Source organism: Fundulus heteroclitus, unplaced genomic scaffold (genome assembly GCF_011125445.2).
Source record: "Fundulus heteroclitus isolate FHET01 unplaced genomic scaffold, MU-UCD_Fhet_4.1 scaffold_857, whole genome shotgun sequence".
NCBI lineage: Eukaryota > Metazoa > Chordata > Actinopteri > Cyprinodontiformes > Fundulidae > Fundulus > Fundulus heteroclitus.
Window position 1 is genome coordinate 16,268 of NW_023397315.1, and position 26,428 is coordinate 42,695.

Sequence of the window (26,428 nt, forward strand, 5' to 3'; positions counted from 1 at the left end):
AAAGGAGCTGCTGAGGTTCAAGAAGAAGTGGAGCTGTGCATAGAGCTGTTTGGGACAGGAAAATGGGTTTTAGTGATGTGAGGTGAAAACAAAGGCACAGACCTGGAAATTCCCTTGACAAAAATGCAAGTGATTGAGTGTGTAGTGCAGCATGAGCATGTATAAACTTACATAAAGTGTGTATAACTACATTATGTGTATGGTAGTAGTTGATGTGTGAGTATATTGTTTGCTCCTCTAAGGTGAGTTAACTCCGGTCAGTGAGTCAGCTAACATGAGATCATCTCTGGTTTCTTCAAGGCCTTCTGTGTCTGAAGAGCCATCAGCCCCGGTATCCAGAGGTCTGGATAAAATAAGAGGAGAAGAGAATGTATTATGTGCAGAACTGACATTTTTAAAAAACACAAGAAAAAAATACAACTAATCTGACTCTTCTTTCTGCCACAGCTAGGGAAGTGCAGTGAAACTCATGTTCAGTGCAGAGACTCAGGAAGAGGTTATATCCTCAGACAATTGGGCTTCTCAACTCAACCTGAGTCACTCTGTTTTTACATAGTATACTTCACACACTACATTACTCAATACGTTACTTTATCACTTAAATCATGTCAACGCTTTATCACTTGAACTTTATTAATGCTCTAAGTATTTTTTTTCCATTATCAATCGTTCTTTCCATCAGTGTTGCTATTTTCCTCTATTCTCATTTAATCTCCTTTCTGACTTCCTATCTTCTTCCGCTCTCCTCTTGTATCAATCTTACATTATTCTAAAACAGACATTATATAATTAAAATCAGTTCCAAAAACATTAGAATGTACAACATGAACACTTCCAATTATTGTTATTTTTATTATTATATCATCTGATTAAATACTACAAATCTATTTACCACAATATTTGGAGCTACAAGCAAAAACAACATAATAAATGACCATTAAACAGGTGGTTATCTCTTCCTCCATCATTCTCAGATCATGTAGATCTTTTCTCATTGAGTTCTCCTGTTACTGACTCCTATTTTTTCATGAGGAACTTTCATATATCCAAACTGAGCAGTAGAAAAGCTAAACCTAATACTGAAAGTCTATGCTCATAAATCAGCAAAACAACTTGTAATAACTCTACTTATAACTATCTAAAATAAACCAAAGCTCACCAATCAGTTCTAAAACCTCTTTAGAAGAACTCTTGTTGATCCCTGGAGAACCAGTGTACTAGATTAGCGCCTCACAAGGAGTTTTCAATCATTCTGTTACATTTATCTGAGTGTCTTTTACTGATGTGAGCAGCAACTCGTGGTCTTGTCTTACTTTTTATTGATAATTTTTAACCTGGACAAAAACCAAACATTTATCTCAGGATCTGCCCGATCTAAATACTTACCATGACACAGGGCAGCTCCCCCTGTAACAACGAATTTCCACTTCTTCTTCTTCTTCTTCTTCTTCTTCTGTTTAAAAGTGGTGCGCTCTTCTTCTTCTTCTTCCTCTTCATGTTTTAATGGCATCTGACATCCAAAGGATCTACCGCCATCTAGTGGCAACCAGCTACCGTAACACATTTCCCCCTCTGTAAAATCGGGGACATTTCCGGGGACAGCTTTAGCGGGGACAGGTGGTTCAAAACGGGGACAGTCCCGGAAATCGGGGACGTCTGGTCACCCTACCGTAGCCTCGTGATGAGACCATCCTGATCTCGCGAGCTTTCAAGGTTTCACTCGCAGATCAGTCTGGCTACTTTCCGTTGAAGAAAATTTGGATGCCGTTCACCAAACGAACGTCCAATCAGCGTTGGCTTTGAGGCGGGTTGAGGTGTGACGCAACGAGAAGCGCGACAGTTCAGTCTAAAGAACATGGCGGCTTCAGCCGATGAAACTAGCGTTAGCGTGCAGTGTTTCCCGCGGGAATTTGTTTAGGCGAGGCGGTGAGTTGTTGGCCGGAACAAGATTTGCGCAGACGACTGACTGACGGAGCGGGGTGGGTGTTGAAGAAGACAACTTTTGCGCGGACGACTCGCGGTGGGGGGGTGGGGTGTATAGGAAGGGGGTTGGCGTATCCACGTATCTTCACTGAAAGAAGAGCAAAACACTGCTCTGGAGGCTTTTCTCAGAGGAAAAGATGTTTTTGCTCTTCTCCCGACTGGTTTCAGCAAGAGCTTGTGGTTGTGTTTTCATCGTCGCTGTTAGTACGTCATATGCTTCGTTGATCTGATTGGTTTATTTGGCCCGTCTATCACCAACATAGGCCAATCAGCTAACCAGTATTTTCCCCCCTTCCCAAAATTACTTCAACGGAAGGTTTCCAGATGGATATGCGGAGCAAATCTATCTGGCGGTGTCAGGTTAGGTTCCCCGGTCCACATCGCCTGTTCTGCTCTGTCACTACCTGCATCTTCTCGTCCCCTGCTCATCCCTGCCTACCTACACCTTCAATCATTAAAACATCTGTCCAAGTCTGGTTCTGCTTGCCTGCCTCACCCGTCACAATAAACCTTTAAAAAAAAATGTAACTCCGTGTCGGGCTGAAGACAATGAATGGTTGGGATTGGACGATCACTGCAGGATTTTTGTTTAGTTCCAGTATCTGAAGTAAAAAGGGAGGCGATTTTTTTTGTCTTTTTTTACCTTGCATGAATGAACGGCACTCAGCATGGATTTACTAGCGTTATTGAGTGAATAAAACATGCAGCATGCAGTAATGGATATAAGTGAGCCAGATCGCATCTCTTTCATAGATTAAGCATGTCACTCAAGCTTCAGCCCACACTGGTGCTGAATACAGCGGTGTGACAATCCCAAAGCAGATTTCATCTCCATTTCCTGAGGTTACCAGTATTATCTTCGAACAACCAGTGAGTGATCCGCCCCTGAGCTTGTTCCTGGCACCCTTAATCACGCACCGCGTTTCAGTGCGTATCATGGAATGCATGCAAGTGTGTGACAGGGAGAGATGGACGCTTCTTTTCCATGTTGGAGACCCCCGGGGAACTTCCTGTATTTTTGTAACACGGATGAGAAGCTGTTGATAAAATGAGTGTGTGGGCGCTTGCAGGGAAGGTGACATTAGCAACAGCTCAGAGGAAAAGGAAGTCAATCAACAGAGCGAGTGAGCGGAAGACAATAGTGTGGCTTGGTTGCAACACCAAGTGGAGAATGTAGGAGTAAACACAACACACACACACACACACACACACACACACACACACACACACACACACACACACACTGTGTTTCTGTGTACAGGTAAGAGGAAGCACTGACCCATTTCTTTATAAGCATCTATTTGATTGCAACGTGTATCTGCACATTCAAGTGTATTTGCATTTGTGTGTCTGTGTGCACTCGCTTGTGGGAGTACGTGCGTAGAAACGCACAGTTGTCTTATTCGCACCTGACAGGGCCAGCAGTGAGTCAGCAGAGGAGCCAGATTGAGCTGTATTCCTTGTCACACAGCTCAAAGTTGTGTTAACCTTTATGAGAAAAGGGCTTTGACGTCTGTGGGCTTCCAGAGATCCAGGAAGGAAAACCATCTGGGTGCCACGTTTTCATCTACCAGAAAACAAAAGCAGGTGTAAAAATATGTGAATGAAGCTGACGAGGAAACCCTTTAACGTCTCTAATTTGACTGTAAGGGAATTTCCATGAGTTACTAGTGTTTGATAAAGCTTTTTTTCCCCTGACAGAGTTCTTCTGTTCTTGCTTTTTTTTTTTTGTCAATGGTTGATGTCAGGTCATCAGACAAATGTTAATATCAGTCAATGATAATAACCTATGTTACCATTGACACTAAAGGTATATAGCCATGTTATATGCTTTAAAAAAGACCAAAAGACATTTGATCATGATAAAATAAAGTTTATAAACACCAAGCCTCCATCCTGATAATGTTTTGATGGTCCTTTTTGTGGCTAAAAAAAGCCCCAGCGGCAGGTGAGATTAGAACATTTACTCATGTCAATCAACTCTGCAGTCACATCTGGGCAATCGGCAGGTTTAGCGTCCGCTTCAGTGAACACCAGCGGTCAGACTGTATTCCCAGTGAAATTCCAGTCTTTCCCCTCTGGGAATCATTTATTTCTTAGCATTTTTTTTTCACTGGATCTTGGACCGTTCTTCACTGTTTCACTGGGAGATGCTAATAGCAGTTAGCCACTTCCTTGTTTTAACCCCTGCTGCGCATGTGCAGTGTCGTACTTCCGTTGTTATTATAAATAAACACGAAAGGCTTTATTTACTAACATATTGTGCAAAAACAAAGCATAAAACAAGAAAATAACAACTAATACACCAGCAGGACGTGATAATCTTTCATAAAACCTTTGTATGCAACCAGAGTGAGCTACTGACGTATAAATAAAAAAAGTCAAATGACGTGGCTGTGCACCTTTAAGGAAAACACTGAAGGATTCCACACCAACCTGATCCTGAGTGGAAATATAATTGCCACTCTTGTATGAAAGTATTAATTCTATTCAACCATCTTTTGTGGTTCTGTCTCGCTAGTCATCCTCAGACCAAATTAATGCCTGACCTGCAGAATCAAGAAATCAACTAAAAAGGACCTGTATGACAACATGAAGCATGGCAAAATATTTTAAAAATCAATAAATTGGCCAATCTAAATAAATTCATGCAAAGATAAGAAAAAAGCTTAGTGATATCTATTAGTGAGGGAAGAGTTATATGCTTCTAAGACGTTGGAACTCCAGTGATCCACAGTCAGGACCATTATCCACAAATGTAGAAGGTGGTGAACCTTCTCATGAGTTGGCCTACTAAAATGACCCTAAGAGTGCATCAACAACTTATCCAGGAGATCACAAAAGATCCAAGGACAATATCTAACGCACTGCAGGCCTCACTTGTCTCACTTAAGTTCAGTGTTAATGATTAAATGAGACAGAGACTGGGAAAGCTGGAATGAATCTGAACTTTCAAGGTGAAAATCAACGGTTACCAAAAAAAAAATAACCACATAAAGCACATTTTCCAACAACAACTTCATTCTTTTTTGAAAAATAGTCAGCGGACTGATGATAAAACAATGTAACGTTTTGTAAGGTTTGCATCCTGTCAAATCTAGTCTAAAACTAACAGCACTCCAGAAGAAGAACATCAGTGCCGCAGTCAAACATGATGGTTGAACTGGGATGGTCTTGAATTGTACGAACTTCCATGACACAAAATTTTTCTTTTAATTGGACTGAAAAAAAAATCCTACTGTTTCTGCAATGTGTACATCTACATCACAAGACTCACACTAATCATGTACCAGAGAGCAGAGAGGATGCACAGCTAAGGCAAGCGTCCAGTCTTACATGTTTAAGCAGGAATTTGTATCCAAAGAACCCTGAAGCCAGGATGTATTCTGGGGAAGGTACAGTTGAAGCACAAAGTGACAAGGACTATGATCGTCTTCAGAAGATGAGCTGGTACAAATGTATTCAGAGCCCTAATACATACATTAGAATATTATTTGAAAGTTAGTTTAACTCAACAACTCAGTTCACCAACTGAAACACATTATATAGATTAATTACACACAGATCGGCATTTTAAAGCATTTATTTGTGTTAAGTATGATGGTTTTCCACTTAACGCTACTGAAAACACAACATTGGGGATTAGAATAGTAAATTAACAAAACAAATAATAATTTGATTGTAATGTTGGTTTATTTAAAGCATGTTTTATTACCTGCTTAAAAGTTATTATTTTCAAAATGTACTTTTAATCTAACAAATGAGTCTCAACTGAACACATATTTTAATTTATTGAATATGACGATATAGCATATTCATGTCTGAAGTTTTGCTTTTTTATTAGCTTCTAGTGGATCTTTTGTTATATTTTCCATTTTTGCTTGTATTGCCAAACATTCTAAGATGGGCACTGCGTGTTAATCAAATTCTGACAGGACAAACAGGACAAACATTGATTGGGGAACAACTTCTCTTTCAGGCTACAAATATCTGAACCCTTTCTCTTTCTGTCTGATGATTCTGACAGAAGCTGTGACATCATCCAGGGAAGACAGATCACCTACTACCATCTAATGTAGAACAGATTACTAGATCAGTGTGTGCTTCTGTGTTTTTTGTCTCTCTTGTTGTGTCTCTGCTCTGCCTTCTCTAACCCCCAGTCGGTCGAGGCAGATGACTGTTCATACCGAGCCCGGTTCTGCTGGAGGTTTTCCTTCCCGTTAAATGGGGAGTTTTTCTTTCCACTGTCGCTTCATGCTTGCTCAGTATGAGGGATTGCTGCAAAGCCATGTACAATGCAGACGACTCTCCCTGTAGCTCTACGCTCCTTCAGGAGTGAATGCTGCTTGTCGGGACTTTGATAGCAATCAACTTGGTTCCCTTATATAGGACATTTTTGACCAATCTGTATAATCTGACCCAATCTGTATATTTGATTAATTTGACTTTGTAAAGTGCCTTGAGATGACATGTTTCATGAATTGGTGCTATATAAATACAATTTAATTCAGTTGACTTGAGCAATAGATTAAAGATGGGGCAAGACCGGATTTTCAGGAAATGATAGACAATTAATAGTAAAAATTTAGTAATGTCAATTATTCTTTTATGGATGCCTGCCTGGTGAGGTGTGGTGTTATACAACACTGGATAAAAGAGTGACTTTGTGTACTGCCGTTCTCATTAATCAAGTATTAATCACATATGCAGAATAAACACAAACGTTTTACCCAAAATACAAGGATGTATTTACAAAATATTTAAACTGCCAGTTAATTTACTTTAGTCAACAAACCTTTTAACTAGACTACAAAGTAAAATGAAAAGAATATGCAACACTAATAAACTATGGAAAAAGGAACAGACAAACTGAAAGTAATACGGAATAAATGTTGACTCACGACCTCCTACAACATGAGGCTGAAACCAATAAATGACGCAGTGGTATCACAGTTCATTGTGATTATGTATGTTTGAGGGACATGGTTTGTTTTGAGGAATTTTAAAACTAACTTTCAAATAACTTAAGAACAACAATGTGTTCAGACAACGAGTTCACAACAAGTTGATGGCACGATGGAATAGTGTTTAGCATCTGGGCCACGAAATTTCATTTTATTTACCTTGTATGTATAATGACAAATAAAAAGCATCTTATCACACAGGAGGAAGTACATATTATTTTTGATGAAATAATATTTTAAGAATAATATGCTGACTTAGAAATCAACAAACAACTGATTATTACTGCTTGTATTACCCTCCAGTTAATGGTATGTTTATACTTTCCAAGATGCTTGTCTTAAAAAGAATGTGGCAAACACTCGGACAGACGGCGTGATGCTGTCACATCCGGGTTAGGGTTAACACAGATTAGGAAAAAATAAAGGTTAGGTCTGACTTGGGACAGACTATCGCATCAATGTTTTGTTCTTCTCACCACTCTGGTCTTCCCCCCCGAACTTAAAACATTACTCAAATCACATACATCTTCATCAGATTCCCTTAGCCCTTCTTTTCTCTGAAGGTGCTTCATGTAACCCGGTAAATCAGCTAACTTCATCAAACCCATAGGATGTAGATAGAAGGAGCACAGATGTGAATCAGAAAAGTCCATTTGTGATAAGATACAGCATCACGTATTATCAACATGATGGGCAGAGACGTGTGTTGTCCTGACTGCATTGTTATTTGTTCTTTCTTATCTCGTCTGTGAGGTCATCTGGCTTGGATCTTCTTATCACCGTCACACTGGAGCATCAGTAATTCAACACCTGAAAAGCAGCCTTTCAAACCGGCTGCGAACCACTTCATTTCTCCCTTTTTTGATCTCTTCTGTTGAGTCAGGGAGAGGAAGTGAAAAAGTCATCGCGAGATGAATGCATCAAAGGCTTTTCACTTGTTATAAACAGATTCCTCACACGATGCACTAACCGATACTCGTGTTAAAAAAACGCATGGAAAAACATAAAAAGCACAGTGTAGCTGAGACATGAGGCGTGACTAACTGTGACTATTAGGCATAAATGTGTGTTTGAACTCCCACAACAGAGAAAATGTTGAGGTTTTGCTTTGCGTTTAAAGAGCTGTTTCTGGACCCCCATCTGATGGAGGAAAGGTGATTCACCCGTTTGGAAGTGATCACGGGTTTAGGCAGAACTTTGAATAGTAAATAGGAAGAAGCCTTTGGCTGGAGGAAGACAACCTATAGGTTAGCGAAACGAGGATTGTTCAGGATGTTTAATTAAAAGTTCTGTCAAAATGTAAGAAGCAGCTAATATGTTGCCAGACCTAGAAAACTGTTTGTGTGTCAACATTAAGTAAATGTGGATTTGTTGAACCCAGAAAGCCTGAAGCTAATGGCTAGAGAAGCCAAGTCCAAAACAAACCTTTATTCACCTAAAACAACTATATTCTCAAAAATGTAATAGGAGTTGTGTTAATGCTTTCTCTGGAACCTTTAAGCCACATTAATGTTTGCATTAAACAGACACCCAATAAGTAGATTATTTCTGGTTAAAGTAACCACCCAATAGAAAATGAAAGCATTGTGAAAGTCAATAAGTTAGCACATAATTAAATCCCAGTAATATTCTTGCTTATTCCACCAATTTGCTTTTATATCAGGCAGTTAGTCTGAACAGAAAATACTTGACTATGTTCTTTTTTCCTGTGTTTCACACAAGAAGACTTGGCCCTTCTGCAACATACAAGCCATTGTTTGTGGGAAAGCAGACGCAACAACTTAAAATGGAGTCAATGCAACTTATGGGGAGTTCTGTTCAATAAAAGCATAAACTAAATGTGTTTTGTGGGTTTTATGTGCTTGGATCATGGAAGACTAACAGCCAAATTGATGATGTCTAACACTCTAGTTCTGCACATTATCAATCTCAGTCTGCTCTCTTCTAATTTATTTGGGGAAAGGAGGGAATTTCAACAGAACTCTCTGAGCTGATTGGGTGAAGCAACACCTAGTGCCCGCCTACCGAAGGAAGATTTTAGCCAATCACGGTAACAAATGAAAATTTAAGCCGAAAGTGTCATGAGAAACCACAACTAGGTAAGCCAGTCAAGGCACTTCTTGCTGTTCTTCTTTCAAAGATGAAATTGCGGATACTTACAAAGCAGATGTGATAGCAGCAGCTACGCGTGCGTTCTCCTGCGCTACCATGTTTATGTTGGTTCGGCTGTGGGCTCGTCAGCTATTGCTTGCGTCGCACCAGTATATCCCGCCTTAAACCACAATACTGCAACGTGATTGGCCCGAACCGATTCTGGTTTCGGACAGAAACGGTTGCAGCCAGAGCGGTGCAAGATGGATCCTTGTGTGTTTCTGATCGTACAAATACCGCGAGAATTCATCTTGCAGGCAGGGTTAACGGAAGACAACTGAAGCAATATTTTTAATTGATTCAGTTTGTTGATCTTTAATGCCACATAGAAGAACATGTAGTAATGTGACAAAAAGTTTTTTTTTTTACCTTACTTCCAGTGAAGCAGATAATCAATCCCAGAAAGAAGCCTCTGTGCCATTGCTGGTGTTGTTTATCCACTTCACGGGAGGAAAGCTGAAGTAAAAGTTTGTACCCTTTACCGTAAGTATTTTTTTATATGTCAGTGTCAGTGTAACAGGTGGTAACACAAGGTGTCGCACTTTTCCTTGTCAAAGTCTCAATAAAAGGAAAGTTGGCAGCGCTGTCGGCAGGTGGCAGTTTCCTGTGGGTAGCCAGGTGTTTGTTTGGCTTCACATGCTCGGTGTACGCGACCGTGGGCCACACAATTTTAGGAGAGCAAAGATTGAAGTGGGACTGGCTGGACGTGGGGTTCGACGTCACAGGGCCACACTCGACGCTTTGCAGGATTTGCTGTCACATGGAGTGGCCTTATTAGACACTACAGTTTATCATTGTTTACCTGCTGTCCTTCTTGTAGGATTTGTTTCCTTGTTAGTCTGGATTGTGTTTCTTCTTAGTACATGTGAAGGCGGACTAACTATTTTTAAAATTTCTTTGTCTTGTATGTCCCGTGTTGTGTTTTGGGTCACTTCCCTGAATAAACAGACATTCCAGGTTGTTGTTAATCTTAAAACCTGACAACCCGATCCTGTTCGCTGTGTCACTTTAGGTGTTTAGATTGCATGCAATTGAGCTGCAGTGAAATGAATGTATCATACGTTTTGCTGTGGTGCAGTGTTCTTATGCAGGTGTGTCCGCCTGAAGTGGTGTTCCAAGTTCGGGTCGAATATTGTTTGGTTAACAGTGAATGAAAAAAAATGTATGAAGGAAAAAAAAAACTATTAATGTGGCGATAAATATTATCATAAACCACATTTATCCTTCTTGTCTTTCTCTGGCCGCTCCGGCTTATAACATCAGCATCAAATTTGCTTGTGCAGCACTCTTAAAGCCCCAGTTTGTAAGATGAATTAACATCTAGTAGTGCGCTAAATGAATTACAAATAACCTCGCCGTTAAGCACGTAATAAGTACTATAGAAGCCACAGAGTGTCATAAATGTGACAATGTTCATAAATATCTCTTCCATGCATTTGGTTTCAAGTTACTGCTAGTAGCTAATAGCTACGGTTATCGTGTGAGATGGTTTTTGACACGTCAACTTACTATAAGCAACTTTGGGCTTGTTTTTCTAAAGTTGCCGGAAAATTCAGTGAGTTGCAAGTCTTCCACTTGGACACTGCCACTTATGAATTTATAAACTGCTCATTCTAAGCTATGAGAACACTTTCATTTTTGCTGTGATCATTATTAGACTTTGGCAGAATATATATTCATGAAAGCAATATTTGATTTTTGCTAGTAAAAAGCCAAATTAGTTACAGACTGTCACTTTAAAAACAGCAACAGTCAACCAATGTGCTTCACAGTTATGCCAACAATCATAAAATAAAAAAAAACTGTAATAAAGACAAATAAAACATGGGAGACTAAAGATTTTTTTTTTAAATGTTAGTGTATAATACTCAATCAGTCAAAGGCCAGGGAAAGGTGATGAGCTTTCAAAAGACACTTAAATTCTGCTATGCTCGGAGCAGTGTGGACATGTAGAGGCAGTGTCTGCCAATGGCTAATGCTTGATCACCTCTACGTTTACATAAGGCAAGACACAGAATTTTAGAATCTTATATTAAGCACCTATAATTAACATACCTTAATATTTGCTTTTTTTGTGCTTTAATTGTTCCAAAAGACCCAGTAGTTGCACTGCCTCCCATTCAAGCCATGTTCTTTCTCCCGAAACCAGTCATGGGGCTTTATTTGTGAATGAAGGGATGCGACTTTGACTTTGAATCTATCTTTCTAACGTGTACAAAGGTTTAAAGGTTAAAAAAAAAAAAATTCAAGCTGTTTTAAGACCGTGGAGGTTGACTTTGATCTTGAGCCCTCTCGGACAAGCCGTTAGCAGCAGCATCCAGGACCAATTAATCTGGATTCATACTCAATGAAGGCGCTAATAAAGTTTCAGTGCTGCATAAAAGACATTAACTGGTTATCTTTTTAAGAAAACTTCACTTAAAAATTCCTGAACTATCCCTTTAAAGAGGATGGACCCAGTCCTGACAACGGCCTGGATGGATTGCAGCTCTCCAAGACAAAGCTAATCTGTTAGACTCACTCAAGGCCACAGCAATTGCACATATATATATATATATATATATATATATATATATATATATATATATATATATATTATATATATATGTATATATGGTAAAACTAATCAGGCTTCAACATCAATGGAATAGTTTGAAAAAATAGGCAAAGATTATGCTCTTTAGCTCACAAATAAAATTAAGTCAACTTGAGATGCTACCTTATGATGACAGCTCTATTATTTTGATATTGATATTAGTTGATATCAATTAATGATATGTCAGATGCATTGGTGGGATTTAGTACCTCATGAAATTACCACCAGGTTTTACCTTTCTGGTGACTGAGCCCTGGAAAAAACAGCTCAAACGTGACCCGGTGTAACTGAGGGGTGTGACCAATTAGCAGATAATGAAAATGTATGTGATCTGTGGGTGTGTAGACATCGATGTCTGACAAAGATAGCAAACTCAAGATGAGTGGAAAGTTGAAGAAACACCCTGTCTCCTACTGTGCTGGACATGTAGTCCTTAATTCCCGGCTACACCCCAGCTACACGCCAAGAGAGATCAGTCCCTCCCTGCTGCCAGTGACGGTGCAAGAAGAGATCCTGGCTTTTCTTGGCTTGATGTAAGCAGCAGAATCATAAATTAAATTCTGAAATAACAGAATCCAGGATATCCTGTGGTTAACCACCAAGGCACAGATATCCGATTGTCTTACCCCAAGGACAATCCTCTATAACCTGTAAGCTGTAACCCTGGGGGCTCTGACAGACGGAACGTGGATGTTTGAGTGAATTTCATGAAAACAAAAGTTACTCCAGATGCCCTTTGCTGGGGGAGATCATGTGTTTAGTTTGTTGAGCTAATTCATGATAGGATTTGGTTGGTAAAACCCTTTGAGGACATTTTGGACAAAACGTTGGCCTAGCCAAACAATTTTGTGCCAGTAGGAGTGTTTATGGACCAGGTGTGTGCATGAGTATGGATGTGTCATGTCTTACAGTGAAACCAGCCACGTGACAGGGTGAAACTTCAGTATCCGTGCAGGCCCAGCCCCGACTACACAATGAAGGCATCCTTAGAGATGGCCTGTGTTTACAGCTGGGTTGTCAGGGAGTCCTCCACATACATGGCAATAAGGAAAGGGATTATTTGCTTTGGCTGTGAAAGACGGCTCTAATCAGATCACCATCATGTGAACTCACTGTTTTTCCTCCCCGCCACCCAGCCCTTCTCATCCCTGTGCTGTTTCTGTTCACCTTTCACCTCCTCGTCTCTGGCCTCTTTGTCGCGTCCAATGAAGACAACAAGAGCGTGGAAATAAAAGGGCTTAAATGTCTCCCAAACAAGAGGGTTGAAGCCTCCAGTGATGGTAGAATCACAACATGTGTAATTGTCTCCTCTTGCCTTGGTTCGTCGCTTTTACCGGCCAGCATGTAAAAAGAGACACCGGGAGATAAGGGAGATCCCTCAGGTTAGGGGAAATAATAAAACACAGATGGCGATAAGCCGGTGAAGGTGAGGATTATTCGTACATGGCACAATCCATCCCTTCATTGCTCTGGGTTTTCCACATGCTCACTCCAGGAAGCACAGCGAAGCACATGAGGGCTGGAGGAGGAAGACAGGAGATCTGAGGTAACCACTCTGATGGGTGATGAATCCCTGCTCTGCATTGTTCATTGTGCTACAACATGACCACCCTGTCGCGGGGCCCTTCTGTGGAGTTACGATTCAACAAAAGGATGATTATTTTCTGTCATGGACAGGTTATGTTTCAGCCTGTTGCTGGTTTGGTGCGGGCGGTTGGTGTGGGTTTCGGTATAACTCTATACACCTGAGATGAAATAACGTATTATTGTTTCATAATTGTCAATCTGACAAGTCAGAAGCAGGAAGCACACCCTTGTATGCAATTAGATAATTCTGTCTGTCTAATTCAGACTTCAAAGCAAAACTGTGATGTCCTCCCTCTCCCCTTCATTGTGTTGCCCTTCAGTGCCCCACCATGACGTTTTCAGGTATTGCAGTATGCCATGTTTCCCTCTATCTTTCTTCAACCCTCCTGTAGTCTGCAGATTGTCATCACTTGTATTTAAGGGTAAAAAATAACCCAACCTCTCTAAGGATCTAAGATCAAGCCATTTCATTTCATATTAAGTCTTAAATCTACTTTAAATGACAATTGAACCTCTCATTCACCAAAAACTGTCAAAATGATAGTTTTTGCAAAAAAGACTGCACTGATCCAGTGGACACCTCTTGTTTTTATTGCAACACCGCTGTCATGTATACAATGCTGGCTGTGGGAAGGTATTTGCGAATTTCCTCTCTCTTTTCTTTGTTGTTACTCGTATATGTTTCAGATAGTCAAAATCATTTAAACATAAGAAACAGAGCAAACGACCTACTGACGACCTATACAATCACTTGAATAGTATCTGTCTGACAACATGAAGTAGGCTAAAAGATTTCAAAAAGCAACAAAGTATGCCCAGATATAAAGAAAGTCAAAAACAGATATGAAATAAAGCCACTGACATCTGTCATTCCGGAAAAGGTTACAAAGCCAAGTGTTTGGGACTCCAGTGACCACCCATATCCACAAATTGAGAAAACACAGAATAGTAGTGAACCTTCCCAGGATTATTATTGGGTGATCAACAATTGCTCCAAAAGCACACTGGCGACCCCTCTAGGAGGCCGCAAAAAAAACAGCCACATCTAAAGCACTCCAGGCTTTGCTTGCCTCAGTTAAGTTCAATGTTTATGATTCATCAATGAGAAAGATCCTGGGCAAAAAAATGCCTCAGTTTCAAGGCGAGAACCACTTATGACCAAAAGGACTGTTCAACTTTAACAAAAAAAAAAAAAGAATATCACAATGAACAGCAGTCCTTTTGGAAGCAGAACATCCTGATGGAGAATGCTCGGCCATCAGTGGCCATATAAGCTCAAGTACACGTGGTTTATGAAACAGCAGTCATCCAAACCAAACCAGCAAGTCCAGCTCTAAAGAAAAAGGAAGGTTTTAGAATTACCTAGTGAGATACAACTTTCCTTGAAATGTGAATTTTGAATGTTGGTGTAACGTTTGAGAAAAGTTGTCAAAGTTGTCTTCAAAAAAAATATTCAAAGTGCTTTTATCTCTATTTTTCAAAAGAAAATAAAACAGCTGATAACAATGTTGGCTGTACTAATTAATGTCTCAGGAGTCTGAAACAATACCAAAGTTCTTCATCTTTTCTCAAGCATTTTTTTCTTCACATTTGACATATTTTTAAGGGTGTCCTCTTATCCATCAAACAAAGTTCAGCGAGGTTAAGTCCGTGATCTGGCAGCAAAACGTCTTAGCTATTTATCAAATACATTTGAGCTGAATTCCTCAACCCAATTTAACCAAAATAAATGACTTCTGTCGTATAATGGCTTAATGTTGTGTGGGCAAATGGGTCTGATGCTTTCTCCAGTCACTCCAGGGCAAAATAAAGATGGAGTTAGTGGTTAAAGTAAATGGGAAGCAGTAGAAATGGTTAGAATTAGGGTTTGGACTGAATGATTGGTATCCCGCTTGTCTTTTAGGTTAGGAATTGTTTACAAAGTAAACAATGTTGAATAAAGCAAATGTAATTCACGTGTCTCTTTTTCATTTTAGCAATTTTATTAAGATATAAAATTGTCTTTTCACACTAACTGGTGCAGATTTTACTCATTGATTCATTTGATGACCGTTCTCATCAACAGTTTTTTTGCTTGTCTCGGCCAGGAGGACATCTTTTGTCTTGTCTCTCACAGTTTTGAGGAAGGTCATGATGCCTGAGCCCCCAGTGCCCCTCTCCTCCAGTGATGTGGGGCCTCTGCTGACCATTTCCTCCTCTGAATTTTGGCTGTTCCTGCGCAGCTGTTGGGCTCGAGCAGCAGGTACGGTGATGAAGCGGCTGACGACATTGATGTGGTAGCTGCGCAAGGCCAGCAGTTTTGACACGCAGACATCAAAGGCCCTGTTCAGGTCCTCGTTGGCCTGCCGCTGGACAAAACCCCTCAGGGATGGCTGCAGAGAGATGTCCTGGATCAGTTTCCTGTGGGCAGGCGGCATGTAGTTCCTCATGCGAGTTAGAAAGGCTCCTGAAAAATAAGACATCATGATCAGCTGTCATTTCTGAACCTATTATTAGTTATTCAGTGTTCAAATGTTCAGTTATCTTACGACTGTCTTCTTCATGTTTGACTCCAAGTAGTTCGTCAAAGCAGTGCAGCAGACTACTTTGTGCAGCACTTCCTCCAGAACAGTGTATCGGTTCTGTCTGGACACCTTCGTAAACAAGCCCATTTGGCATGCAAGGGTTGTCCTTCCACCTGGGAATGTATATACTAATTTATCATTAACCGCGCCTGGCAAAGGTATTCATACTTGTTGAAACTTTTAGCATTTTGTCATGTTATAAGCACAAGATTTGATAGTTTTCTATAGAATTTAACAGACCAGCAGTAGCAGACAACTGTGACGCAGATGGATGAACATCCATGGTTTCCCAATTTTATTTTTTTATAAATAACAATCTGAAAAGGGGTGCGTTGTACTACATTTGGGTCTCCTCCTCCTCCCCCTCCTCTTCCTCCTCATCATCATCATCATTGGCATATATTTATCTATTTATAAAGCACTACCGAATATAATACCGAAACAATATAATCACCCAGCAGTAAAATTCAAGGTTGACAATGTAAACAGTAAAATCTGCAAAATCATGCTGTGGGGAGGCTTTTGTTCAGGAGGGACAGGGAAACCGGTCAGAGTGTGCTGGAAGGTGGATGGATGTAAATACAGGGCAGTCTTTCAAGAAAACCAGTTTAAAAGATTTGAGACTGAAGTGGAAGTTTGGCTTCCTGCTTCACTCACCATAATCAGTGTCACCTGCTGCCACCAATTATCATCAAGCCAGTTCACCTGTGACTCTACCATTTAAACCTGCCTTCCACAATCATTCTTAGCCAGACTGTCTCTTTCCTGCATGCGCTCATGCTTCCAGTGGCTACTTGCTCACCTCCACCCATTCCTGCAGCATCGGCCTCATTTCCTACCACCAAGCCATCCAGCACTTCCTCCACCTACTCTTCTGATGCCACCTACAATAAATTTGAAGGATAAAATATGATCCTTTCCTTCCTTTATTAAAAGGTTAAGAGGGCCGTTGCTCCAAAATTATTCACCTATATAGGAGGAGAAGGTTAGAGAACTGGAGGAAGCTTACAGGAATGCCTTAGGGGCATTTTATTGCAGCCCATCATCACCAGTTGTCCTTAAATCAACCACTAGGGGTCAATGTGTCCACAATGGACAAAACACAGCAATTCAGCAGGTTGTACAGGTCCAAGTCATTGAGAATCTTGGGGACATCTCAGAGCTAGCTTGGCCAGGCAGACTGAATTATATGAAGTGTAAATCAGTCTGGTAATGCTCCATTCCCAAAACAGACCGGAACAATCACAGCGTGGGAGGCGGTGTCTGATGAATGGTCAGTTTTTGGGGGTCACGCCTGCTACGTCTGGTGCGACCTCTGGGTTGCTCATCTGAACTTTTGGCTCGCCCTATTTGGGCTGTTTTTTGGACGCTTGCATGGCCTGTCCCTCCACCTGTCCTTTCCGGGTTGTTTTTGGACTTTAGACCACCTTTTTTGGCTTGTCTTGTGTTTTTTTTGTGTGTGTGTTTTTTGGGTGTCTAGAATCCACACTTGAGGAGGGTGTTCTGTCATGAATTCTGGTCTTTGTGTTATTTTTGGCCTGATTGGCTGATCCCTCCCTAGTCCCAGCTTCACTCACCATAATCAAAAGCACCTGCTACTACCAATTATCATCAAGCCAGCTCACCTGTAACTACCTATTTAAACCTGCCTCCTACAATCTTTCTCCTCCACATTATCTCTTCTCACTGCCTGCATGTGTTCTCCCAGTGTGCTCGCCCTGGTCACTACCTGGACTGTCTCTGGCTTATGGATTCTGCCAAGCACATTGGATTGTTATCTCCAGCCTGCTCACTTTATTCTGCCACCATCACCTGATCAGTCTGTCTCGGTTATCTTCACCTGGTCACTCTGCCATCAGCCTTCACCAACTTGTGCTGTCATCACTTGCCTGTTTTTCCTGTAACCATCTCGTGTTTTACAATAAACCATTTGACACGCAACACCGTGTCAGAGTTGAATATCAAGTTTTCTGGTCCAGGTATTACATCAGCTGGTTAATTTAAAAAAAAACATACAAAGTTAAAAGTTAAAATGAGAAGGTTTTTACATCAAACCATATTCATACGTTAGAACGGGCCAATCACGGTCCAGAGCCACACCTGCCTGAGAATCTGTGGCAAGACTTGACGGTTGCTGTTCAAAGACACTCTCTATCCAATCTGACTGAACTAATCCACATAAAAAAGGGCAAAAGTGTAAATCTTCTGATGTGTAAATTTGGTGAAGATGCATCTGAAAAGGCTTAGAGGCCTAATGGCATTAAGAAAGCACTCCTACAAAATATTAACTCTGGACGGCCTAATACAAACGTACATCACACTTTTCAGATTTGTATTTATAAAAAAAAACATGAAAACCATGTATGAAGCTGTTTGTAAAGCATTATAAAGGTTCCAAGAGAGGGAAATTACTAGTGTTGATTTCTGTACCCTGACAGGTAGATCCTCATAATGCCGTAGAAGACTGAAGGGTCCACATACACTGAGGGAAAACAACATTCGTCAAGTTACTTATCTTTAAGATCAACTATAATCTTTTTATAACATATCTGTGTCTCACCGTGCATTAGTTTAAGTGCATCATTCATGTCCTGTATAGACTGGCTGATGTTATCCAGTGCTTTAGCCACGACCTCTGTGTCACCACATCTGACACCATTGATGACTGCGGGAATGCTCTGTAACAGTTTTACAATCGCTTTGTCTGAAACTTTGTCACTTTAGAGACTGTTTTTATAGTCTTCAGTAAGTCGATCAATTACAACAGTGTTTTTAATGTGTCATTGGAGGTAAGGTATTTGTGATACATGTTCACCCTTATTGCAGGCACTGCAGCAAGCTCCACCAGCAGAGTGACCAGGAAGAACCCTTTGACACTGTCACCACCAGGGAGTCTGACCAGCAACTCCAGGTTTCTGTGCAACACAAGTCAAGCAGAGAGACATTTAGAAATGGAAAAAATATTACAGTGAAGCATGAGCAAAATGAAATGAGAAATACTCACTTCATGTCAAAAGGTCTGGCGTGTGAGATTGGAAGAAGTGTATGAAAAAGCAGGGAGATATATTTTTACATTTCATTTATTTATTGTGGGATGTAATTAAAAATATCTGCAGGACATTTCTTCCTTACCCCTCTGGATCTTTCTTCCTCCAGTTAGCCAATACTGCATCTGCATGGGTGAGAATTGGGGGAAGCCCTAGGCGCCGTGACACCTCCCAGTAAGGAACAGCGAGGCTTCTTGGGAGCATCTTTAAAGGAGATTGTTACAGAAAGGACAACCTCACGCACAAGCTGGTCACAGGAGCGTGAAGTGAAAGAGGCAAATGCAAATCGGATCACCTCAACAGTGTTGTTTTCACCTTCCTGCCACACATAGCCCATGGTGATCATGCTAAGGACCAGGTGGGCAAGCCGAAGCTCTCTGTGGTTCTGGAGAAACTCTGTGCTCAGCAGAGGCATCTGGACAAGCATTACAGCTCTGAGTAATCTGAGAATAATCAGCAGTGAACTCTGCAGGTCGGTTTATTGTCACCTTTTACCTCGTTAATACGGGAGCGCAGGTCATGACTGTGAACGAGCTCTGGCACACACAGGCCAATATCCATCCATGGCTGGTAATACGGTGGAAGATTTTGCTGCAAATAGGAAGTTTCAGTATTGGAACAAATGGAAAGAAATATTAATCGCAATGGTGAAATTACTTTGCCAAAATGTGTGCAAGTGGCGAAGCAATAAAAAAAATTACATTTTTTATTTTAAAACCTCTGTTGTTTTCTTGCAAGTAAAGTGAGTTTGGAGAAGAATGTGCGTGATAGGAAAATAAACACATGTGCTGCTTATTGGAAGAAAAGAGCATATATATATATATATATATATATATATATATATATATATATATATATATATATATATATATATATATATATATATATATATATACATGAGCAAAATACTTATGTACTAAAATACATAAGTAAATACTTAATACTTACTATATGTCAGTTTCATTCAATATTTCATTCAATACTTGTTAAGCTTCACAATTTTGTTACATAAAAATATAAGAGCACTGTTTTTGTTTCTACGCATGCAATTAAATCAGACACAAGGTACCTTTTTTAAATTATTCCTGTTCTGAAGTGCACTCCATCATTGAGATCTAGCATTTCACTCAAGACTGTCTGGATAATGATTAAAAGGCATATTTCAGAGGAGCAGTTCCACCTACCAGAGGGTCTGGAAGCACAAAGCCCAGTTTCTCTGAAACATAGTAGGAGTCCAGCGAGAAGGGAGCTCTGCGCTCTGTCTCAGCCGAAGCCATAGTGAAGATAAGACAGGAATGAGCCTCTGACTGTCTCAATGGGGCGGGAGACTCCAACCTGACTGGACTGGACTCTGGCACATGCTGTTGTCATGTACAGGGACTGCTTACACAACAGTTGTCCCTGATGTTCCTGTCTGTTGCTCAATTCTGAGTAAAGTGTTGTGAATCAATAGGTGGCTTCATTTTGTGAATCATTTAGTGAAAGTTCCATGAACTCACATCAGATCTAATCCTCCAGATTTCATATTTAACAACCAACTGGCCAATAGGGATGGAAGGGGCATTAAAGGCAGGAATATTATTTGGGAATAAAAAAAAAAGGTCCGGGCAATCAACAGCTATGCCTTGCCAGTAATTGGGACCCTGCTGGGGTAATAAGTTGGCCAAAGGAGGAAATACAGACCACTGATGTTAAGACACAGAAGCTACTCACCATGCATGGTGGATTCCACCCCAAATCCAGCATCCACAGGCTATATAGTAAGTGTAAAGAAGTAGGCAGAGGCCTAGTGAGCATCAGCGCCACCATTGGAGATGAAACATCTAAGCTCCTAGAATATATCAAGCAGATGGCTCTAAGGGATGAAGCGCTCAGTGAATGTCTCAAACATTGGAAGCTGAAAGAGAAAGAACTGAAGGAACCATCATGGGCGGAAAAACCTCTGCATGGGATGTACCACCGACAGATAGCTGAAGTGGCTGATATGACCAAATCCTACCAATGGCTAGAGAGAGCTGGACTGAAGGACAGCACAGAAGCACTGATCATGGCAGCACAGGAGCAGGCCATGAGCACCAGAGCAATAGAGGCTCAGATCTACAATGCAAGATCTCAGGAGCAGACTATACAAAGAGGCCCCAGAAACCATCCAGCATCTCCCAGCAGGGTGTAAGGTACTAGCAGGGAAGGAATACATGGAACATCATAACCAAGTGTCTGGTATAGTGTACAGAAACATCTGTTCACAATACAGACTGGAGACCTCCAGGTCAAAATGGGAGTCACCTCCCAAGGTGGTGGAGAATGGCAGAGCTAAGATCCTGTTGTGACCTCCAGATACAAACAGACAAAATGGCAATGGCCAACCAACCCGACATTGATAAGTATCAGAGGACAGCCGCTGTGATATATATATATATATATATATATATATATATATATATATATATATTTATATTTATATATATATATATATATATATATATATATATATATATATATATATATAGTGTGTTTTGTTGTTGTTGGTCTGGTCATTAAGATGAGATTGACTGCAACTTGTTTTGAAGTTCATTTAGCTGCTCAGGTAAAATATATGTGGTGCTCAGGAGATAAAATATAATAACAGAACACGGAAGCAGAACCAGATTTCTCAAAAACAGGTACATCTCCTGTCTGTTAGGTCAACAGGGAGTTTGGGGGTGCACCTGTTTCTCAGGGTGGTTCGGCCTGCAACGCTGAGGGTGAGTGGGTATTTGTGGCGGGGGATTACATCACTGTTGCCCTTTTTTTTCCCACAAAGCTTTCCCTCTTTGTGAAAAATTTGAAGATGAACTAAACGGTTATTATACCAGATTGAAATGATCAACGGAGGAGAGTAAGAGAAAGAGAGAGAGAGCAGAAAGTAGCAAAGAAAGGAGAAACAGATGGCCAGGTAACAACAGACCTATAAATTATCCATGTAAACATTTTTAGTTTTAGTCCACTCTACTCTAATTACTAATGGCTGTATTTGTTGAATCATGTATTTTAAATTTTCCCAACCAAATCATAGTGCACCATGTAAATAAATACACCCAGAAAATTTTGTAATATCGGTATGTGTGCTTTTGTAAAATATTTTCTACTGAATTTGAAAGATGAATTCACTGACGTGGAAAAGAAAAGGTTTAGAGAAAAGCAAAAAAATAGGAAAGTTAATGATTCAAATAGGAAAATTAAATGATGCACTAAATAACTAAATTGGCAGAGAGCTTACCTCCCCCCCCCCCCCCCCCCCCCCCCCCCCCCCCCAATGGTGGACCAAACGTTGCTCCTTGCCCACAGCAGTGCTGGCTGGCTGCCTGGTCAGAAGGGATCAAAGGCCGATCACCAACTTAATTTCAACAGTCCTGCATGATGGCCAACTAAAATGACCGTTTGTGACCTCATATGTGTAATAACAAAATGGATGCCTTTCTCAGAGAGGACAAAGGAACTACCAGCAGATGCAGAGGGCAGGAATTCCTAAAGTGAGTTATTATACCTTCCACCATGGACAGGAAAAAAAAATTGATATGAACTGGATGATAAACAGAATCCCAAAAATGCCTAATTTTGCCTAACATGCTGGCTGTTTTCTTACAAAATTGAGAAAAGCTAAACTAGTGAAGAATTTAGAGATGAATTAATTGCAGAAAAGACCCAGGGTAAGGGTAGGGTTTGAACCCAGGACCTTCTTGCTGCATGGCAACAGTGCTACTCACTGCACCATTGGGCAGTATCAATGTAAAAATGCGTTGCAAAGTATGGGCCTCACTTGGGCTAGATGGGCTTCACCTGGGCATGGGCTCAGAGTGGGCTCTGTTGCTGGAACCCATGTGGGCAACACAAGGGCAGTAGATGGGCTAAACCAAGCATGGGCAATAGGTGGGCTCCAGTTGGGCACCGTTTACAAATTCAAAATGGTCAAATCTGACATGTTATATGTTTCAACAATAACCACTGGGAAAGGTCTCCTTTTTTTATGCTATTTTATTTATTTATTTTTAAAAAGTAAAAGTCTTTAAACGCACACTAACATGAATCCAGCCTATTGAGATAATATAAATTATTTAAATCATTTAAATTTAAATCACTTCAAAACCCCCCTTTCAGTAAAGCGGCTGAAAATGTATATCTCAAAATTTTAATGAGATGACAGATCAATATGTTTCATAATAAACCAGCCCTAATCAGTATTTCATACTCATAAAGTTTTTTATGTCTCTTCCTTTATTGTTTTCACACAGGAGAATTTTACTTTCATATTAATACACTGGAATTGATGTCAAACAAAAAAAAAAAAGTATGTACTTTGTTATTTTATGTATAGCTTAGTAATGATTTTGTACACTTTTCTTTTGTCCTATTTAGTTAATTCTGTTTTAACATCATACCACCACGCTGTGGATTAAGTAGCTTTTAAGAGCTTTTTAAAAAAACATGTTTTGCTAAGATGTCTTGCAAACGTAAGACAAAGGTATTTAGTGTTTCATCTGTGGCCTTTATTAGCAAACTTTAGAAGGGGAAAAATACATTACTACAATTCTCAAATTAGTCACTAGGGGGCAGTGAACACGAGACAGGGGAACGTTTAAAATGTTCACATTAATAATTTCACAACTAAATTAGTATGTTCAAAAGCCCCCAAGCTAACTAAACAAAGATGAAAATGGTCTGAAACAGAACTAAAGCTTGGATCGTCCAGGATCATCCAGTCCAGTTGTCTCTCTGACAAAACAGTTCCGTTTCAACCGGAAGTGGGTTCCAACACCACGCTTAGCCGGAAGTTAGCAGGCGCCGTCCTTCCTGTGCACATAGCCTATTTAACCCTGGTTCAGCGCCATTGGAAGGACGTTATTTTTATCGTTGCAGCGGAGACGGTATCTTTTGGACGACATACAGGTAAGACTATGCCTCTACATATAATAAATACTGTTTTTCGGAAAGTAACTATAAAGAGTGCAGGAGCTAGCTAGGCTGCAGGCACCGAGCTTCGTCAACTTTCAACAACATGCTAACATTCCCATCGTTTAGAGAATGCTACGGGTTTGAGAGTAATAACAGCAGCAACAAATAAAGCCACAGTTTTAGGTGACCACGACCGCAACGTGGGTGAGGGCCTGGCCACGCTAACTATGAGAGCTCCTCGAGGAGCCTCGGCTCTGCGGCAGATTCTAGCGCCTTAAGGGAATCAGAGCTGGACTTACACTGATAGACCTTAGCTGCTTGGGCTGTTTAGTGTGTATTTATTTTATTTGGCAGACGGTATCTGACTGAAAGTTAAAAGATCCGTGAGTAGACCATAACGCCGACCTTTTTTAACGCGCGTTAATGGGAGTTGGTGATCTTTTTTCCCTCGCTGTGCTCTTTGGCCCCCCTCCCCCACTGAGCTATATGAAGCCACCAGCCGCCATATTGGTAGTCCCTATTTTCCTCCAGTAACTAGGGGAATATGTGCGCTACAGCATCGAATAACGAGGATTTTCTCATGTTCGGGTTTTTTTAAAACTTTTAAAATGTCAAACGCCATATCCTTTTATGTTATGTTCTAAAACTATTAAGTACTGAGAAAGTCATGTGCTGAAATATTTAGCATTTTATTTATGTGTATATATATATGAATAACACGTCAAATATTTCAGCACCTAATTTCCTAGTAGGTGATAGTGTTAGTACATCCACTGACTGTAGAATTACCTATGAAACGTTTTCACACAGCCAGAAAACTGCTTGTTGTTGCAACCAAATCCTATGGGATTCTGTGAGAGTAGGGAGTAGCAAGATGGCGGCCAGTGACTTCAGTTTTTCGACAAAATCAGCACTCCAGTGTATAATATAGCTCAGTGCTCTCCCCCTCGACGCTTTCGGTAGTTCCAGTGACCCACGCCTGATTGTTTCATACGACTTTGAGTTTTGTTTTTTCTGTTTGCGGATTGCTGTTCTTTGGGTTTGTTTCTGAAAGTGGAGTCGCTTATTTTTTGACTCTAAAATAAGTGACGATGCCGCACTAGACAGAGCTGGAATACACCTCTGCCTTATAATGCACACATTAGCCTAAACAGTCACTCTGTGATGCGATGAACTCAGAAAACAAATCTAGCTTCACTTTACATGGACTTAGATCAGTGATTAACCACAGAAACAAATTTTCTAACCAAAAAATTTGTACTTGTTTGTTGGAGTTTATCTCCTGTGTTTATCATAGCTGAAAGCTAAAACATTTCTTTTTTTTTTTTTTTTTAATAGAAATTATGGAGATGCCAGAAAGTACAAAAAGGAGGACAATATTGGCAAAAGTGGGGGAACATTTGCTTATGCTCGAAAAGGAGCATTTAAGCACGTTGCCTTTTGCTATTATTGACTTTATAAATAGAGGATTGGCAGTGATTCCAACCAAATGGTTTACCGGGCCTGAGGAGGATGAATGCTACTGGCCACCAGCAAGAGTTAACATTGCAAAGGCGGTCATAGAGCAACAGGACCCCCACCCTGACTGGGCAACATACAAGTTGTCTGTCAAGAGAAAAGCAGGTAGTGTAACCATATGTCTTAATGTATGATATGATGTGACATCATTAACTCACCGTTGATTTGGTTAGAATTTGTTCTCTGCAATGAAAGTAATTGTGACTCTTTCTTTTGTATCTCTCTGACAGCAACGTACGAGATAGCCCAAATAAAATTGTTTGAGTTTGAACAGAACACAGATGTACCGACAGGATCTGATTTTGCGGAGAACATGGGAAGGGGGAAGCGCAAAAAGAGGTAAGGCTGTTTGGATTATGTCGTCTCGCCCCACCAGCACCACACACAGTCTATGGAAACACTGTCTACATTATATAATTATATGCACACTTGTGTCACCTGTTGTACAAAATATATTGTTCTTGTGTTCTTTACCCAACTGTTTTTTTAAAACACTTAAATTCACTTAACTGTAACTAATGAATTGTCTGTTTGTGCTGGTATATTTTACAGGTCTAGGAGAGAGATTTTGTCCAGCGAGGATGAAGATGATGATAACCCTTTACCTCCACTGCCTCCATCCATCCTCAGGTCTACACCTCCTCGGCCTCCATCCTCCCTCAGGTCCGCCTTGACACCTCCACTGCCTCCATCCATCCTCACATCACATTCTGACACACAGTGATGCGAGAGAAAACTGATTAGAATGTGTACTTTTCAATCAGCCCGTTTAATTGTCTGATTAAAGTGTCTGTGCTGACGTCTCCTTTGCCTCTATCCATCTGGTCTACAATGACACCTTTTTTTGCTTTTACTCCTCCTTAGGTCAACCACGTCACCACCCGAAACCCCGCAAATGCAAATAAGGGACAGTATGTTGTTTGTTCGCATCCTGACACTCCTTGAGGAACTCAAAGAAACCATTCAAGTTCATGGAAGGATGCTACAAACCCTGACACAGCATGGCGACACCCTTTCTTTCGTCCCAGAGGGTTTCCCCCTAAAGACAGTTGGGGAGGTCGAAGTGATGGAGGAAAAATTGTCTGA

At 40.6% G+C, this 26,428-nt stretch overlaps 2 protein-coding genes across 2 annotated transcripts; one reads left to right on the top strand and one right to left on the bottom strand.

The window, feature by feature from the left end:
* Positions 1-15,241: 15,241 nt before the first annotated feature.
* LOC118562313 (indoleamine 2,3-dioxygenase 2-like) lies at positions 15,242-20,255 on the bottom strand. Its single transcript, XM_036134590.1, has 10 exons — positions 20,077-20,255; positions 19,388-19,483; positions 19,188-19,307; positions 18,978-19,096; positions 18,850-18,864; positions 18,661-18,760; positions 18,406-18,523; positions 18,276-18,327; positions 15,810-15,958; positions 15,242-15,727 (listed from the first exon to the last, which is right to left on the bottom strand). The coding sequence occupies exons 1-10, from the start codon at positions 20,167-20,169 to the stop codon at positions 15,312-15,314; spliced, it is 1,278 nt and encodes a 425-aa protein (XP_035990483.1). The 5' UTR covers positions 20,170-20,255; the 3' UTR covers positions 15,242-15,311.
* A 3,341-nt stretch (positions 20,256-23,596) lies between these two features.
* Positions 23,597-26,422, top strand: LOC118562312 (the record flags this gene model as incomplete). Its single annotated transcript, XM_036134589.1, has 5 exons — positions 23,597-23,818; positions 25,163-25,447; positions 25,573-25,681; positions 25,895-25,972; positions 26,207-26,422. Coding segments are annotated over exons 2-5 (683 nt in total), but the record flags the coding sequence as incomplete, so codon positions are not given.
* Positions 26,423-26,428: the final 6 nt, after the last annotated feature.